At 34.0% G+C, this 16,811-nt stretch overlaps 2 protein-coding genes and 1 non-coding gene across 3 annotated transcripts; 1 reads left to right on the forward strand and 2 right to left on the reverse strand.

The window, feature by feature from the left end:
- The first annotated feature begins 798 nt into the window (after positions 1-798).
- LOC108473867 (ubiquitin-conjugating enzyme E2 2) lies at positions 799-4,810 on the forward strand. The gene is made up of 5 exons (XM_017775665.2): positions 799-1,154; positions 1,241-1,266; positions 2,304-2,393; positions 2,500-2,588; positions 4,259-4,810. The coding sequence occupies exons 1-5, from the start codon at positions 1,030-1,032 to the stop codon at positions 4,385-4,387; spliced, it is 459 nt and encodes a 152-aa protein (XP_017631154.1). The 5' UTR covers positions 799-1,029; the 3' UTR covers positions 4,388-4,810.
- A 7,041-nt stretch (positions 4,811-11,851) lies between these two features.
- Positions 11,852-12,433, reverse strand: LOC108471483 (uncharacterized). The gene is made up of 2 exons (XM_017773095.1): positions 12,338-12,433; positions 11,852-12,118 (listed from the first exon to the last, which is right to left on the reverse strand). The coding sequence occupies exons 1-2, from the start codon at positions 12,431-12,433 to the stop codon at positions 11,852-11,854; spliced, it is 363 nt and encodes a 120-aa protein (XP_017628584.1).
- Positions 12,434-16,180: 3,747 nt separating this feature from the next.
- Positions 16,181-16,287, reverse strand: LOC128284601 (small nucleolar RNA R71). The gene has a single exon (XR_008275026.1). It is a non-coding gene; the product is annotated as a small nucleolar RNA R71 (small nucleolar RNA).
- Positions 16,288-16,811: the final 524 nt, after the last annotated feature.

Consider the following 16,811-nt stretch of genomic DNA (forward strand, 5'->3'; position numbering starts at 1 on the left):
AACTAAATACAAGAATTTACCCGTTAAAGTGGATGTAACAACAATGGTACCTTCGCTTCTACTGCCCATTGTCTCTGACAATCAAAAACTTCCGGTTCGTCTTCTTTTCTCCCTAAACAAAATAAACCACCCTAAACCCTAAAACTTATACCCTATTAATCGATTATTAAACCAATTTCTAACCCCAAATCAATTCCCAATTCAGTTTAAAACCTAAAAAACCTCAAATCCCGATCAAAATTTCCCAAATAGATTTTCGTTCCCCCCCTAAATCCCACTAAAGCTAATCTGTTTCTAACCCTAAAACATTAACCCATTAACCCTTCAATTTTTTTCCTTAAACCTGTCCCAAACCCATCAGCCGTCGCCAATGTGGCAAGTTAACTTGCCACATCAGCGGTTAACTTGCCACGTCAACAATCCCGTTAATACCCTAACAGAATCATTAGTTAGTGATTTGTTTTGTCACTTTTTATAACGTTAGTGATTGTTTTGTTACTTTTTGAAAGTTAAGTGACTGAAATGAAACCTAGGTGACTGTTTTGTCATTTACGCCAAAGTTTGGTGACTGTTGGTGTAATTTACCCTTAATTTTTTTTAATTATTCTAGGAGGGCTTATTTGGGATTTTAGCCTAAAATTTTAATAGTTTTGTATGTGTCCTTAGTTTTTTACCGTCTTAAAATTTTCAATTAAAAAATAGAAATTAATTGGCATTGACGTGGCGAGATACTATTCGTCGGTTCCAAAACTCATTTGACCATACTGTCACAACATTACTGACCGTATTTTTTTCTCTGTTATAAACAAAATACAAACAAATCCGTTCTCCCAAGCAGAAAAAAAAGGAAAACAAAGGAAAAAGAAAACCCTAGCTTGACCTTTTTGTTCTTTGTGAAACATCAAATCGCAGAGATGGATCTTTCATAGATTTCGCCTCAGATCTCTTTCTCTTTGTAAAAGAAAATTGGGTTTACTTATTTATTTGGATCTGATTGGGTTGGTTTGGTTTTAGAAAAGAAGGAAGGCGATGTCAACCCCAGCAAGGAAGAGGCTGATGAGAGACTTCAAGAGGTTACAGCAGGATCCACCTGCTGGTATTAGTGGGGCTCCTCAAGATAATAATATCATGCTTTGGAACGCTGTTATTTTTGGGTATTTCTCAATTTTCCTCATATCTTCCTCTTTTCATTTCCTTTCGCTCTTTTGTTTAATTTTTGGGGTTTTCAATATTTTTGCAGGCCTGACGATACTCCTTGGGATGGAGGTAACACTTCTGTTGTTTTCTTTCACTTGAATTTCTTATATTTTTGATTTTATTTATTATGCTGTTGATATAGTCTTTGGGGGTTTTGTCGAAGTTTTGAAATTTGAGCTGCTAATTATGTTATATTTTTGGATTTTGGTGAAAATTGATAAAATTGTACCATTTTGTTGTTCCAGTTCTTGCTAAATTTGTCATTTGTCCATGCAATGTGAAATGTTATGTGGTTTTTGCATGCATGCTTTAATCAATTAGCAGTGATACATGATTGAAGCCCACATGATTTGTTTGAGTTGGTGAAGACTGAGTGCAGTCAAATTTTTTCTATCGGTTTTTTCATTGATGAACTTTTTGTGGTTTATGCCTCTTAGAGTTCTTATGTGCGTGCCTCTATTGTGTTGTCTTTTGATGTTCATGAATCATGATTATTGTCAATTGACCATTGGTTTTGGCCATAATAGCAATTGCATTTTCTTTACTTTTCTTTGCCTCTATTGCTGTTGAACATTTGTTTGATCAGTATAGTGCAAGGAATTAGCAACTCATGTTTAATGAATTGCCTTATTATTGGAAATTCGGGGGGATTTTTTCTCCTTGTCATTGGAATTGTAACATGTCATCTTTGGAGTTCAAAAACTGTGACATTCAAATGATAAGTTTTGTGCAAATTGTTTTGTTGCTATAACTTGGTGGTTTGATTGTAAGGAAATTATTGAGGGCTTGCTTGGGTATAATGAGGTAAGGGTAGCAAGATTGAGTGTTGAATTTATGGTGTTTGGTCCTTTGAGGGAGGTTTTCCCCTAAAAAAAATGTTTTCAGGTGCATTTTTTGTGAGCTTTGATGAGGTTGGCTGTAATCAATAAAATGGAAATTTAGTTGATAAAATCTTTACTCCATAGGCACTGGTATCTTAGACTAGATGTCTTATTTTTATATTGCCTGGTTCTATTTACCACAGTGAAATTTTTGTTTTATTGTTTTTAGGATAATAATTTATTTTTATTTCTCAAGTAACATGAATATTTTCTTGAAATTCTCAGGCACGTTCAAGTTGACTTTGCAGTTTACAGAGGATTATCCAAATAAGCCTCCAACTGTCCGTTTCGTCTCACGAATGTTTCATCCGAATAGTATGTATAAGATGTTCACTGATTTTATTTTTAGCTTTTCGTGCAAAATGTTCCTTTTTTTTTTTTGCTTCTTTTCCCATCAAGTGATCGGCCATGTTTTGATCAGTCTATGCAGATGGGAGCATTTGTCTGGATATTTTACAAAACCAGTGGAGTCCTATATATGATGTTGCAGCTATACTCACCTCTATCCAGGTGCAGCATTCTCTGCCATTTTTCATTTTTATTTCCTCTATGAAGAAACCATGTTTTATCAATTGCTTCCTCTAAACCATGGTGTTCACAGTTTGTTGAATTTCAAATTCTAACTTTACGAGTTACATGTACCTTTACATAAGTAATTGCTCCCCATAGCGCCTCTATTTATTGCACAACTCATTCAATATGTGTCTGCTTTCGATGTTTATGTTTGGCCTATCAGTGTTTATGTCTATCACAAAGGTAAGCACTTGACAAACATAAAAAAGTTATGAAGCCAGTGATTGGACTCCCTGAAAATCATTTATATCAAACTTTTATAAAACAAAGACATTTGAAAGGACTTTAGTAGTTGTGAGGATAATGCAAAAATAGACTTCAAATAGAGGATGACATGTGCGGTAGAGATGCATGTTGCATAAGCAAGCTGTAGGTCTATGTATTATGGCTCAGTGGTAGGCCAGTTTGCAGATGAGCAAGCTGTCATAACTTTAGTCTATTTCTCCTTTTTAGTGGTGCTTTGGTTCTTGTCCATGAATAAAAGTTAATAAGTAGCCCTTGTCAAATTTCTTGTCATAGGTATGCATGTCTCTTCTTTAGCAAAGCACTTATGCAGGGTGGACAACTATTAAGGGATGGAGGGTGTCTCTTTGTAATGTGTGAAAATTTATTATATTTATAACGAAGTCAATAAACCAAAAGCGTGATTTTAGTCTCTGTAGCCTCTTATGTGTTTCAATTTTTTTTTCTCTATAACTAGATAATTGAGGGAGAAATCGTAGGAACTTTGGCCCAAGGTTTTATTCTAGTAACTCTCCATTTTCTAACTGATTGAAGTAATATTCATATCGTTGAAAAAGGGGCCAATTTGTTTTGCCTTCGCATCAAGTGCACCGAAACAGTTAACAATGAGACAACTTTAAACAAGTGCTATTCTTTTAATAAAATAAAATCTAAGTTATATCTATAGAAGCTAGTTTTCTAGAAGGAAGGTGAATATCTTAGAAACAAGAATTGAAGTAGTTTCAAATTATAGGAGCCCATCTTTGACTAAACATGGGAATAGCATATTGTATTATTGTCCTTCTTAAAAATATATTCTACATTTCTCAATTCTCTCTCTATTTTTTTGTTGTTACCTTTGGTCGATGAATACCTCATGTATCCTTTGCATCTTCATTCACTTCTCATAACATAGGAAGATTTTCATGTAAGAGATCAATTTGTGTAACGGAGGCTAGGCGATGCCCCTTTTAAACCATTGTTCAACATTCTTTTCAGTATGCAGTCAACAGAAGTCTTCGGACACTTTGGTTAAATTACTTGTGGTTTGATGTGCGCAATTATCAAGTTTAATCTTGTCTTCCTGTAGTGAAGAGGTCTTAAGATGTTTTCCTGTCCTCACAACTTCATCCTGTGTTCAGTCTATGTATCACTGCATGCATTTGATACAAATTGCTTTGTAATTTGTGATTACAAGTTAATATTCTGATCAACATCAAGCAATCATCTTGAAAGCGGGCTCCAATCTAGACTTTTTCTTTTTAATTATCATTATCAAGTTAATTACCTTTGTTTGCATTGCTCAAAAGCCAAGGAAATGTGAATCCAAGATTCTTAATTAAAGCAGACTAAACATGCTAACAACAATTATGTGCTTTTGCCAGTCTCTACTTTGTGATCCAAACCCGAACTCTCCAGCTAACTCGGAAGCTGCTCGAATGTTTAGTGAAAATAAGCGGGAGTACAACAGAAGAGTCCGTGAAATTGTGGAGCAGAGCTGGACTGCCGACTAAGTGCAGTGTTAGCAACTGTAACCTGGCATCATTCTATGAAAAATGACATGCTGACGATGGTGCTGGTGGGGGTGTTGGTGAAGTTGAAATGCCGTTCTCTTAGCCTTGTGTTCTGGGAATTAAGTAATGTAGTCTGCTTTAGTTTCGTTAATGATTTCTTTGAATGGGGTTTGATTTTCTGCCTCTTAAACAGCTCTGTTTTTTTTTTTTTTTACTTGTTTCTTGATGTTGAATACTATTCTTTCCTCGTCTTTTTATTCTGTATTGTGTGTCAGTGTCATCTGTATATGAATGTCTTTTTTTCAAGTACTAATGTCGTAGGCAAAAAACAAGTACTGCTCTTACAGTCCAAATTGGAGGAGCATTTCTTTGTAATAGAATTTGTAAGATTTTCAAACAATATGAATGGTTGCTTGTTTAGAACCCCTGTTTTGCTTGAATCCAGTTCCATTTGCTTCTTGTATTTGCTCCTCTTTCTAAAACTCCAAGCATTTATATAAAGGAGTTTTGAATTTGGATATTTTAGTTAGATCTGTTATTTTTACAGATTATAATCATGGAGCATCGAATTGAACTTCAATTATTTGAAGTTTGTGTTCTAAGTTATTTTATTCGAGCCTGTTTTGTATTTTGGTTAAATATTGAAAATGCCATGTCATTACCATAGGATTGTTAGGGGTAGTATACTACTGAAGTTGAAATGTGTTCTGAGAAAGTTTTTGGTAAGTTTGGATTACAACATGGCAGATATGATGACTTTAATGAGATAAGATCCAAAATCACTTTTGTAAAAGTTAAAAATTTTGATATTTTAGGTTTGGGTTAAACTTCTTGCTTAAAAACATGAAAAAACTGTCCATTGCATAGTAAATGGAGTTTTTACGTATAAATGTTTTACTAGAGGATTAATGTAATTGATCGTAGAGGTTTATTATCATTAATAGAGTTTTAATAATGATAATATATAATCCTCGTCAATTCATCATATTTCTTAATTTCCATCAAATTGGCATCAAAGCTTATGTTAGAAATTGTTTTTAAAGCTACGATTGGATGCCCAGTGTTCAAGATGAGGTGCATGACTGAAGAATTGTTGTAGATAGTACAAGCTTTGTAACAACAAAATGAAATGTGGATATTCAAATGGGCACGAATGGAGGTTCCACTCATAACCCTTGTCTCTGTAGATTTTGCAAGAGATGAATTGGAAAAGCCCTAGAATTGAGTGGTCGATGAGTGAAGATCAAAGTGGATGATTTTCATGGGAAGGTACACGTTGAAGAATATTAGGATTGGAAGTCATGGTAGAAATTTATTTTAAGTGAAAACCTATGGTTGAACCTAGAAAGGTTCTATTTTTGAAGCTGCAATTCAATGGTGGAACAGAATTGAGGAACAACAACCACGTCAATGAAAGCAAAAAATCAGTAGTATAGTACCAAGAGTATTCAAACCAAACCAAATTAATTAATACATCAATTTAAAATAATATAAGAATCAATTGACTTATGAATCGGATCCTACTATAATTAAACTGAGCATTAAGGACAAATTATCCTAGCCCAAACAAAAACTACTTTTATCGTCTGAAGCCATCGTTGCGGTGGTCGAGGTGCGATCTAGTTGCTTATTTTCTTTTTCTATATAAACAACAGCTTAATATTTGAGATATTGCTCATGGGTTATTATTATTTGTTAATGATGATGTTGTTAGCTTGTTAGCTTGTTATTTGTTAATTTAAAATGAAAGTAAAATCTCAGAAGTATTGGCGGTTAATTTTATTTCTTGGTTAAATTGATAATTAAACCTATTCAATTATTAGTCTTATTATGAAAATCATATCCAGACATAAAAATAATTTTTATCGAGAGAACTTTATATAAAAGTTTAAATGTTTAGACAGAAAAGTCTATTCACCACCGCACTACTAAATTATAATATGCCCATTAGAATTTGTTTGAATGAATTTAATGAACAACTTACAACTCACTATTTTGTGGGTTTGGACAAAGTGTGAGATATGAAATTAGGGGTGGTTCATGTATGTAATGGGTCAATTTAACTCGGGCCCAAGACAAAGCAAAATAAACAGAAAATAACTAAACAAAAAAACCAAACTAAATTAAAACAGTTCATTAACAGTTCAGTCCATTTACATCATCTCATTAATTAAACCCAAACCCAATACAAGCCCAAATGAAATAAACCTAGCCCAAAGTTACACGGCCCAACAAGCCCAAAATTGTCGACACTCAAAACCCTAGGGCTTCTTAAACGCGCCGCAGCCCCAGCCTCTAGAACCACCACCGCTCGCAAATAAATAACAACATTCATAAGAATTATCTTACTACTTGGCATGATACTACTTCCTGCAACTTCATTAATTGTCATAGACATATTTTAAACTTCTTCACTTACTCACTTACTTAAATACTTACTTACTTAATCAAATTTATTAATACATTTTACTTACCTTTTTCCTTATCAAGCATACATGAACATTATGTACTTAACTTTGCTCTTCTAGCATGAACTTGTCTTACCTTTTTAGTATAACTCGTTTTACCTTACCTTACCTTGATATTCTCTTTAAATTTTCCCGTTGAACCACTTGGAATACTAAGGGTACGCGGGTACCTTACCATTGCCATAACTTGTCATGGTCTTACGTGGTATCCTTTTGAAACTTACCATTGCCATGTCTTGACATGGTCTTACATGGTATCCTTGCCTTATGAACTCACCAATGCCATGCCTTGGCATGGTCTTACATGGGACCTTTGCCTTATAGTAACTTATCAATGCCATGTCTTGACATGGTCTTACATGATTTCCTTGCCTTAGAAACCTTACCAATTGCCATGCCTTGGCATGGTCTTACATGGTATCCTTAAACCCTAATGTCATGGCATTTGTATCCTACACATTCCTAAGGTTCAATCGGGACTTTCTGAAATTAATTCTCCGTCAATTCATGCTTGAGTCTTCTTTGAATAATTTCATAAAATAAATATACACATGCTGGAAATTAAAAAAATTAACATAAAATAATAGAATATTGCATTTATTTACCGCAAACTTACCTCGAAACAAAATACGATCAACTATATCGATTTAGTCCACTATCTTTTTCTTTCCCCGGTCTAACTCCGGATTTTGTTCTTCTTGATCTATAATAAAAAAATTTAATTTATTTAATACTCACATTTATTAAAACAGTCCTTGACCCAAACTTTGGCAAAATTACATTTTTGCCCCTAAACTTTTACATATTTACACTTTTTCCCCAAGGCTCGAAATTTAAACTTCATCCTATTTTCTTATGTTTTATGACATGCTGATTATTTTTCCCTTCTATGAAAACATCAAATTCTCACTCTAACATGTACTTATGACTATTAGGTATTTTTACCGATTAAGCCCTTTTACTCGTTTTCATTTAAAACCGAGTAGCACAAGTTGTCTAACATAATTTAAAACTTCATATTCTATCATAAAACACCAAAATACACAAATTTCACCTATGGGTATTTTTCCAAATATGAACCCTAGGTTGAATTATTGCTAGAATAAGCTTAATCAAGTTACCGGGACTCCAAAAACGTAAAGGACATTAAAAACGGGGCTTGGAATCACTTACTATAGAGCTTGGAAGCTTGGAACAAACCCTAGCTATGGAGAAACCTTGAAATTTCGGCCTAATGAAGAAGATGGACAAAAATTGGCTTTTAATTTTGTTTTTAATTCATTTTAATAACTAAATGACCAAAATGCCCTTAATTAAAAACTATGGTGTTTTATTTTCCTTTAGGTATTTTTGTCCAAACTAGTATAATGGTATAATTACTATCCAAGGACCTCTATTTTAAAAACCCATAACTCACAAGTACTTAATACCTTTGTGAACTAGAACACACATTTTACAACTTTTGCAATATAGTCCTAAATATCAAATTGGACCCTCTATCGATAAAATTTCTAAACGAAATTTTCACACAATCATGCAATCATACCATAGACCTTAAAATGATAATAAAAATAAATTTTTCTACCTCAGATTTGTGGTTTCGCACTACTATTCCGTTTAGGCCCTATTTCGGGATGTTACAAAAATTACTCTTTAAGGACCTCTAATTAATATTCCAAAGTGATTTCATACAAATTGCTTCTAGAATCCAAGTTTTGAAATTTATTCAATTTGGTCCCTAATTTCCAATTGGACACCTTACACATAGAATTTCTTCATGAAACTTTAACACATGCTTATTTTCATATCCTAGACCTCATAATGATCATGAATTAATTATTTTAATGTCGGACTTGTGGTTTCGAAACCACTATTCCGACTAGGCTTTATTTTAAGATATTACAATAATAACCGGATAATGAATGATATTGGGCTTAAGTAAAATTTGATATTGTTCCCTAGTTTCCACTGCATTAAAAAACAAATCTATAAGGCAACTAAGTTTCTAAAATGACTTGAAAAATGGTTTTTCCACTGTAATAGTTTAACATCAAGTTTTTTTTTTCAAGAAGAGTGACAAGCAAACGGTTTTTCTAAAACAACACTATCAACAATAAAATGAATCTTAAGCATACACGACCTAATGAATGAATGCTTTTAAGCTAACTCAAAGTACAAGTATGGTTTTCTCTAAAATTAGTTTATTTAAAGTCTTCAAAAGTAATGTAAGTTAGCTTAGCCATTTCAATGGCTAATGTAGCGTTCTAAATCTAGCCATAATGTCTAGGTCGGGGTTTGGAGGTTACAGAGCCCTCATCATGTTTAATGACATAACTAAGGCTATCGGGAGGGGGATGAGTACAAATATCACCCTTCCTCATTGCACTTATCTGTCATATCTTTTTTGGAGGTTAGGCATTAGCACTTATGGAGACATCCCTATTACTTCTAAGTAACCTATTAGTTATGGAGCAGTTCATCATGTGGGATATCATTATGATGCCTTCTTCGGTACGTGGGTTAAGAGGGATCACCCGGTGAATAATGAAGATGAAGACATTTTGACACCGAACAAGTTTCTTCACCTGAACATGCTCCTCCTCCGACTTTGTCATCTCAAGTTGCTCAACCTTCGTCTGAGATTAATGGTTCCATCCTCGACGCTATCCACTCTTTGAGCAATGATGTTCGAGGACTTAGAGATAAGGTTCGATCTCATAGGGATGAGGTGAGCTTTAGGCTATCAATGTTAGAGCTGCAAATGGCATCTCTCCTTGCTCATTTTCCATCGACTTCTCCCTTCTCTCCCCATGATGACGATTAGAGTAGATTTTTAAGTTTGCATTTTCATATCATTATTCATCACATTTGCACTATTACTTTTGGTTCATTTCCTATGTCTATGGCTTCTTTTTGCTCATTATTTTTTTATTAAGTATTATAATATAATTTGGTTATTTTTATGTTAGTTCACTATTTCTTCATGTCCATATATTTTTGAACTAACCACCTTTTTCTCCTTAAGCTTTATTTCTCTATTTTGATATAACAAAAAGGGGGAGAAAGAAAGGTAAATTGATTGATATTATGCTATTCATATGCAAATTATGTGACTATTTTCCTTAAAGTAAAATGAATGTCAAATTTTAAAATGTATTTCAATTTTTATTTTGGCCTTAAATTCAAAAAAGCTTTTATTAAAGGGGAGCAATATATTGAAAAACAAATTTATGTAATGTTTTGTTATATAAAAAGAGGGAGATTGTTAAACTAAGCTTTATTTGAAAATATATTTTGATATAACAAATTAAAGGGTTTTGAATAAAATTTAAAATTAAACAAAATTAACTACATGATTTTTCAAAAGAAGTCTAAAAGATAAAATTTTCAATTATTACTTAGAAAATTTGTGAATCAATCTCAAAATCAAGTTAAAATGATTTCAACTATGAACTTTTTCAACTAGACAAACTATTTTTAAAACAAGTCAAATTGCTCCAAACTAAAAAGTATTGACACTTTTTAAGCCAAATATCGATATTTTCAAAATATGGATACCTTTTGAAACAAACGATACCAAATTGACATTCTGGCTTTAACAAATTTAGCTAAGTATCGATCCGATATTATGCCTTTTATGTGTTATCGATAAAATCTTCCTGGTATCTATATTTTAGCTACAATAATCATTGAATTTAGCATTTATTACAAAAAATATCAATACCTTTTTATTTGGTATCGATACTCGCTATTGGAGGCATATTAAATGTTCTGGTTTTCACATCCCCAATGGCTCAATGGTTGGAAATCAATTAGGGGATATAAATATTAGCTTCTACAGATCCTACAATAATAAGAAAGATATTCAAGAAAAAATCTTCAATCAAACAACCTTTGTGCCCAATTCTAATTTTCTTGTACATACTTGTGAGCTTTTATTGTTATTCTTTAGCTCAAGTGTATTCTTATCTATTTGTTCTTAATTGGCAAAATTATGATATTGTAAGGATTATTTCTTTGTTTGCTTCTTTGTAATTTTTTGAGAAGGCTTGTCTTAAGATTTGGATAGAAATCTTAAGGGAGTTGTAAGGTTAAACCTTGTCATCAAAGGTTGAACAATTTAATGAATTTGGAAAAATCCTTAGCTGTGGAAAACTAAGGTAGTGAAGTAGGTAATTAGGGCCAAATCACTTTGAATTGTTGTGTTCATTGTTCTATCTTTTCTTTCTAGCTTTCCTAAAATTTTTTAAAAGCCAATTCACTCCCCCTTTTGACGATTTTGGTTTGATCAATCGAGCTAACATCTTTCAAACGCCTAATATCAAGGCCCACCACAAGATTGTGACTAAAAAATAGGCTCCTAACTAACAAGCTCCATCTTCCTTTCCCCTCTCGACAAGCCCCGAATGAATTGTTAAACCAATTGCTTAATTTCTTGACATAGTCCTTTTGGAATCATCATTGATTGCATGAAATAACTGGGAACAGGATTGACTGAGCTAAGGTGACTTTACCAGTTAAAGAAAATTTCCTAGCCTCCCAACTTTGCAATTTATTTTAGACCCGGTCAACTATGAACCTCATAGTGCTATTAGTAACATTATCATAGAAAGGAATCGCCAAATATAATCCAAGGTTTTGCACCCTACAGAAGCCTAAAATATCATTAAGGTGTCTCATTAACACTTCACTAACACCTTTAGAGAAAAAATATTAAATTTCCTTGCATTCACCTAATGGCCAGAATAATTACAAAAATCTTTCAGAATTGCATTAATCATCCTGGTATGGTTTTTGCTTGCTTTTCCAAAAATGATGAGATCATCTACAAAAAAGGAAGAGGTGATAATTGGACCTGAATGACATAGGCAAATATGATGACACTATCCAACTTGAATTGCCAAATGAATGTTGTGTCATAGCCACTCCATACATAGAACAAATAGATATAATGATAGTGGACTTCCTAATGGATACCTCTAGCTGACTAAAACTTCTAAGACGGTACACCATTCCATAGTATCTGCATAGTAGAATTAGAGATAGTAGACATGACAACATTTCTCAAAAGATCAGGGATACTTGTAGCTTTGAGAGAAGCATCAATAAATTCCCATAGAACACGGTCATAGGCCTTCTCCAAATCAATCTTAACAACCATCCATTTCTTATTCTTCTTCTTACTTCTCATAGAGTGGATGGCTTCTTGTGCTAAAATGATATTATCAGTAATGTTCTGCCACTCTATGAACCTTGCTTGTTCCTACGCAATGATCTTTGGAAAAACAACTTTAAAATGATTGGCAATGACCTTCATAACCAACTTATACAAGACAGAGCACAAATTGATAGACCTAAAATCAGAAAAATTTTTAGGGGCATGGACCTTGGGTAAAAGAACAATCAAAGTGTTATTCAAAAATGGATTAATAATTTCCTCGTCGAAGATATTTTTAACACATCTACAAATAGAACTACCAACTTGTTCCCGTTGACTTTGGAAAAAAAGAGCATGAAAATCATTACTCCCAGGAGCCTTCAAAGGTGCCATATCAAAAAGCAGCTCTGATCTTCTCATCTGGTGCTGCTATTCCTAAAAATTGAACTTCATCTTGAAAAAGCTTAGGAAAAAAAGTTAGGAGGTAACCATATTATAGGTTGCAGTTGCTCACCATATAGTCATTGGAAAAAAAATTAATCACTTCAAACTAAAGGGCATAATCATAAATCGAATCCTCATTGTCATTCTTCAGGGCAGTAATCTTATTTTGTTTTCTTCACTGAAGAGTGCGTTTATAGAGCCAATTGCATCTAGCCTTCTGCTTCCATAAGAGTTCTATAACACTTTTAACCCATATCCATAGCCGGAATAGGGCTACAGAGCATTACCATAAAAATGTAACATAAAACATACATTTCACACATTAATAAAATCATGAATTTAAATCATTCATTCACATGCTTATCATCCATTAATCGAGCCTTCGAGACCCTAAAAAAATTTAGAAACAAATCGGGAATAAATTGGAAACATTTGAAAAGTTTGTGAAAAAAAATTAGAAAATTTGGACTGTAGGGGTCACACGACAGTGTGGCCAGGCCGTGTGACTCACACGGCTGAGACACACGCCTGTGTCTCAAGCCATGTAACAATCGAAATAGGGAAACACGATCGTGTCCCAGCCCATGTTCGTGCCCATGTAACTTTTGAAGTTGGGTTAGACGGCTAAGCCACACGCCCGTGTGCCAGGCCGTGTAACTCTCGAAATGGCTTCACAAGCCCGTGTGCTAGGCCGTGTAATAGCCTGATTTGCAAATCTTAAAACCTATAAGGGATACATGGCCGTGTTGCATGTCCATGTCGCATGACACACAACTGAGTCACACGCTCGTGTCTCAGGCCATGTGGACATGAAATTTCCCAAAGATAAGTCAATTCCTTCACCAAATCATGAACTCACTTAATGAACTTATGTGCATTTAACTAAGGCATCAAAACAGACCAAAACCAACATAAATTGACCAATTCAATAGTTCATAACCATTCAACCAATATCCCATACAAGGCACCTTAATTGCAACATTCAAGCTTACCTAAACATATGTATATATTTGACTACAATTCATTCATAAGCATCTAGTTCAATACCATTTTCAAAACATACCATAACTTCACCATATTACGATCAATTCATCACATACCACTTTGGCCATTCAAACATGCATTAACACATTGCCAAAATAACACATACTAGTATGGCATTTATAAGTACCAAAATGACACTAACCAACCAACCAATATAAAATGGTACCAAAACAAGTTATACATGCCAATATCATCAACTAGCATTCGATTAAATACTAACACAAGTCCACCTATACATGCCATTATAACCTTAGCCAAAACATCACAAACTACCAATATAATCGTTCGATAGTGTGATAGATCTCCGACGAGCTTCTAGCCGATCGAGCTTCTGATAATTTGTAAAGTAAAAGAAAATAACTACATAAGCAATGAATGCTTAGTAAGCTCGTATAAAATTTTAACATAACATTCCATTTAAATAATGAATTTTATAGGGTAAATATAAACTAATACCAATTCCCACAAGAATTATAAAACTACTTAACCATCAACTCATAAATGAGTAAATCCCTCAACATCACATATACATTTCATTCATAACATAATAAGATCTTATAAGTTGTATTACATAATCATCAACTTTTCTTAAGACGATGAACCATTCCATTTAATTACTTACTGATAAATCGTAATTTATACATATTTTTATCCCATGCTTAGAACATTTATGGATGATTTCTCCTTAGATTTGGTGAATTCGATACTCCTAATCCTTTAACTTCATGTTTTATACTTAGGTGAGCATAGGAGAGTAAAAAGAGTAAGAAACGGGCTGAAAATGGAGAATATGGGCCAACATGGGAAATCAACATGGCCTGGACTTCCTTACACAGGTAGACTACACGGCGGTGTCTATTCAACAGACTCTAACACGGTTTGAAACACTCGCACACGGGCGTGTCACACGGCTGTGTCCCTGTCAGGCCCAAGTCTAGTTCTAATCTGAAAAAGGCACCTTGGAGGGCTTGGAGGCATTTTAAAGCCTATTTAAACACACTAGAGGAGGAAAAAAAAGGGACACATGGAGTAGGAGGTAAGGAATTACTCGAAGAAATCCGATTGATCCATCTCAGAAGCTGGAATATCTTTCAAGACTGAAGATCTCCCTTCAATTTCCTTCAGGAGTTTCTGGGTTTTCTTTATGTTTTGTTATCATTATTCTTTTGAGATGTTTTCCTTTACACTTATGAACTAAATCCCCTAAATACCTAAGTGGAATGAAACCTAAGACGGATCTTGTTATTATTTTCTGAATTATATGATAAATATTTGATTTGTTTTTAATTATGAGTTCCTAATTCAATATTCCAGGATATTGATTCAAGTATTGATGTGCTTATTTAGAGAAGCAAAAACCCCTGTCTAATAGTAGATCTAGCATAATTAAGCGGAGTTGATTGCACCCCTAGACATAGAGCGACATAATTTTGCTGGATTAGGGTGAAACCTAATAAGGGAATCCATAGATCGAGTTAATGCAACACTAGGGGTTTTAATTAGAATGAGATTTCAATTAATCAACCTGGGGTTAGACATTGTTAGTCTTGAGAGAGATAATAATATAACTTAGATATTTCTACGGATCAAGTCAAGTGAATAAATCGTCTGATTCAGAGTCAAATAACAAGTGAAGTCTAGGTGGATTTTCCCTTAGGTATTGTCCAAATCAATCAGTTTTTCCTAAAAGTATTTCCCCAATTTACTTTCTGTGTATTCTTAGTTTAGTTAATTAGTTTAGTTAAAAAAATCCCCTTAATTTAGGCTAGATAATAAAAAGAAAGTTAATACTAGTACTCTTAGTTCTTGTGGGTTCGACAACCCGGTCTTACTATAAACTATACTACTGTTCAATAGGTGTGCTTGCCTTCATCATGATAATAGTTAGTTTTCAAGTATGGTCAATAATAAATTTAAAACTTATCACGGTTTGACGATCATCAAGTTTTTGGTGCCGTTGTCGAGGAGCTAAAATATTAGAAACGCTTAATTTCTATTACTTTAGCCATTTATTTTATTGTAATTTAAATTTTATTTTAGTTTTGTTAATTTTACTAAATTTTCTTTTGTTTTCTTCTAAAAGGTTTTTTATAGTTTATGACTAGAAGAAACCCATTAGGACCATTACTTTTTGACAGTGAGATTGAAAGCACAGTTCGCAGAAATCGAAGAGAAATAAGGTGAAACCTAAGAAATATAAAGGAAGGACAAGAGGAAGATATCCATAATACAACTGAGGAGATGACTGAAAATCAGAATAATCAGCTTCCTCCTGTGGTTTCTGCAGATCCAATAAATCAGAATCCTGCTTCTCGTACTATGTATGATTATGCTAAACCTACTTTAACAGGAGCTGAATCGAGTATAGTTACACCTGTTATTGCTGCAAATAATTTTGAACTGAAACCTAACACAATTCAAATAATACAATAGTTTGTTCAATTTGATAGTTTACAGGACGAGGATCCAAACACTCATTTAGTGAATATTCTGGAGTTTTGAGACACTTTTAAGATCAATGACGTGTCTGACGATGCCATTCGCCTTCGGTTGTTGCCCTTTTCATTGAGGAACAAAGCTAAACAGTGGTTGAACTCTTTACTACAAGTGTCAATCACTACTTGGGAACAAATGACCGAAAATTTTTTACTTAAATATTTTCCGCCGGCTAAAACAGCTAAGTTGAGGAATGATATCTCTTCTTTTGTGCAGATGGATCTAGAAACACTCTATGATGCATGGGAGAGATACAAGGATGTTTTGAGAAGCTGCCCTCACCATGGGTTACCACTATGGCTACAGGTTCAAACTTTTCACAATGGCTTGAATCCTTCGATTAGACAGATGACTGATGTAGCTGCTGGTGGGGCTATCAATAATAAGACACCTGAGGAGGCTTATGAATTTATAGAAGAGATGTCACTGAATAATTATCAGTGGCAAGTCATGAGGACAAAGCCAACAAAAGCAACCAGCGCTTTTAACGTCGATTCGGTCACCATGCTCTCTAATCAGGTAGAACTTTTGAATAGAAAAATTGATGGTTTACTTGGTTGTTCACAGGTTCACCCAGTAATGCAATACAATGCAAGTGGAGGAGGAACGAGCAATTCAGAATACCCACCTTATGGCCACAACATGGAAAACGAGCAATTAAATTATATGGGTAATAATCCTCGACCTCAAAATAATCTTTATAGTAACACTTACAATGCAGGATGGAGGAACCACCCAAATTTCTCATGGGGAGGCAAGGGAATCGAAGACCACCACCCCCTCCAGGCTTCTAACAACAACCTTACCAGCAAGA

The sequence above is a fragment of the Gossypium arboreum genome, chromosome 11 (genome assembly GCF_025698485.1).
Source record: "Gossypium arboreum isolate Shixiya-1 chromosome 11, ASM2569848v2, whole genome shotgun sequence".
NCBI lineage: Eukaryota > Viridiplantae > Streptophyta > Magnoliopsida > Malvales > Malvaceae > Gossypium > Gossypium arboreum.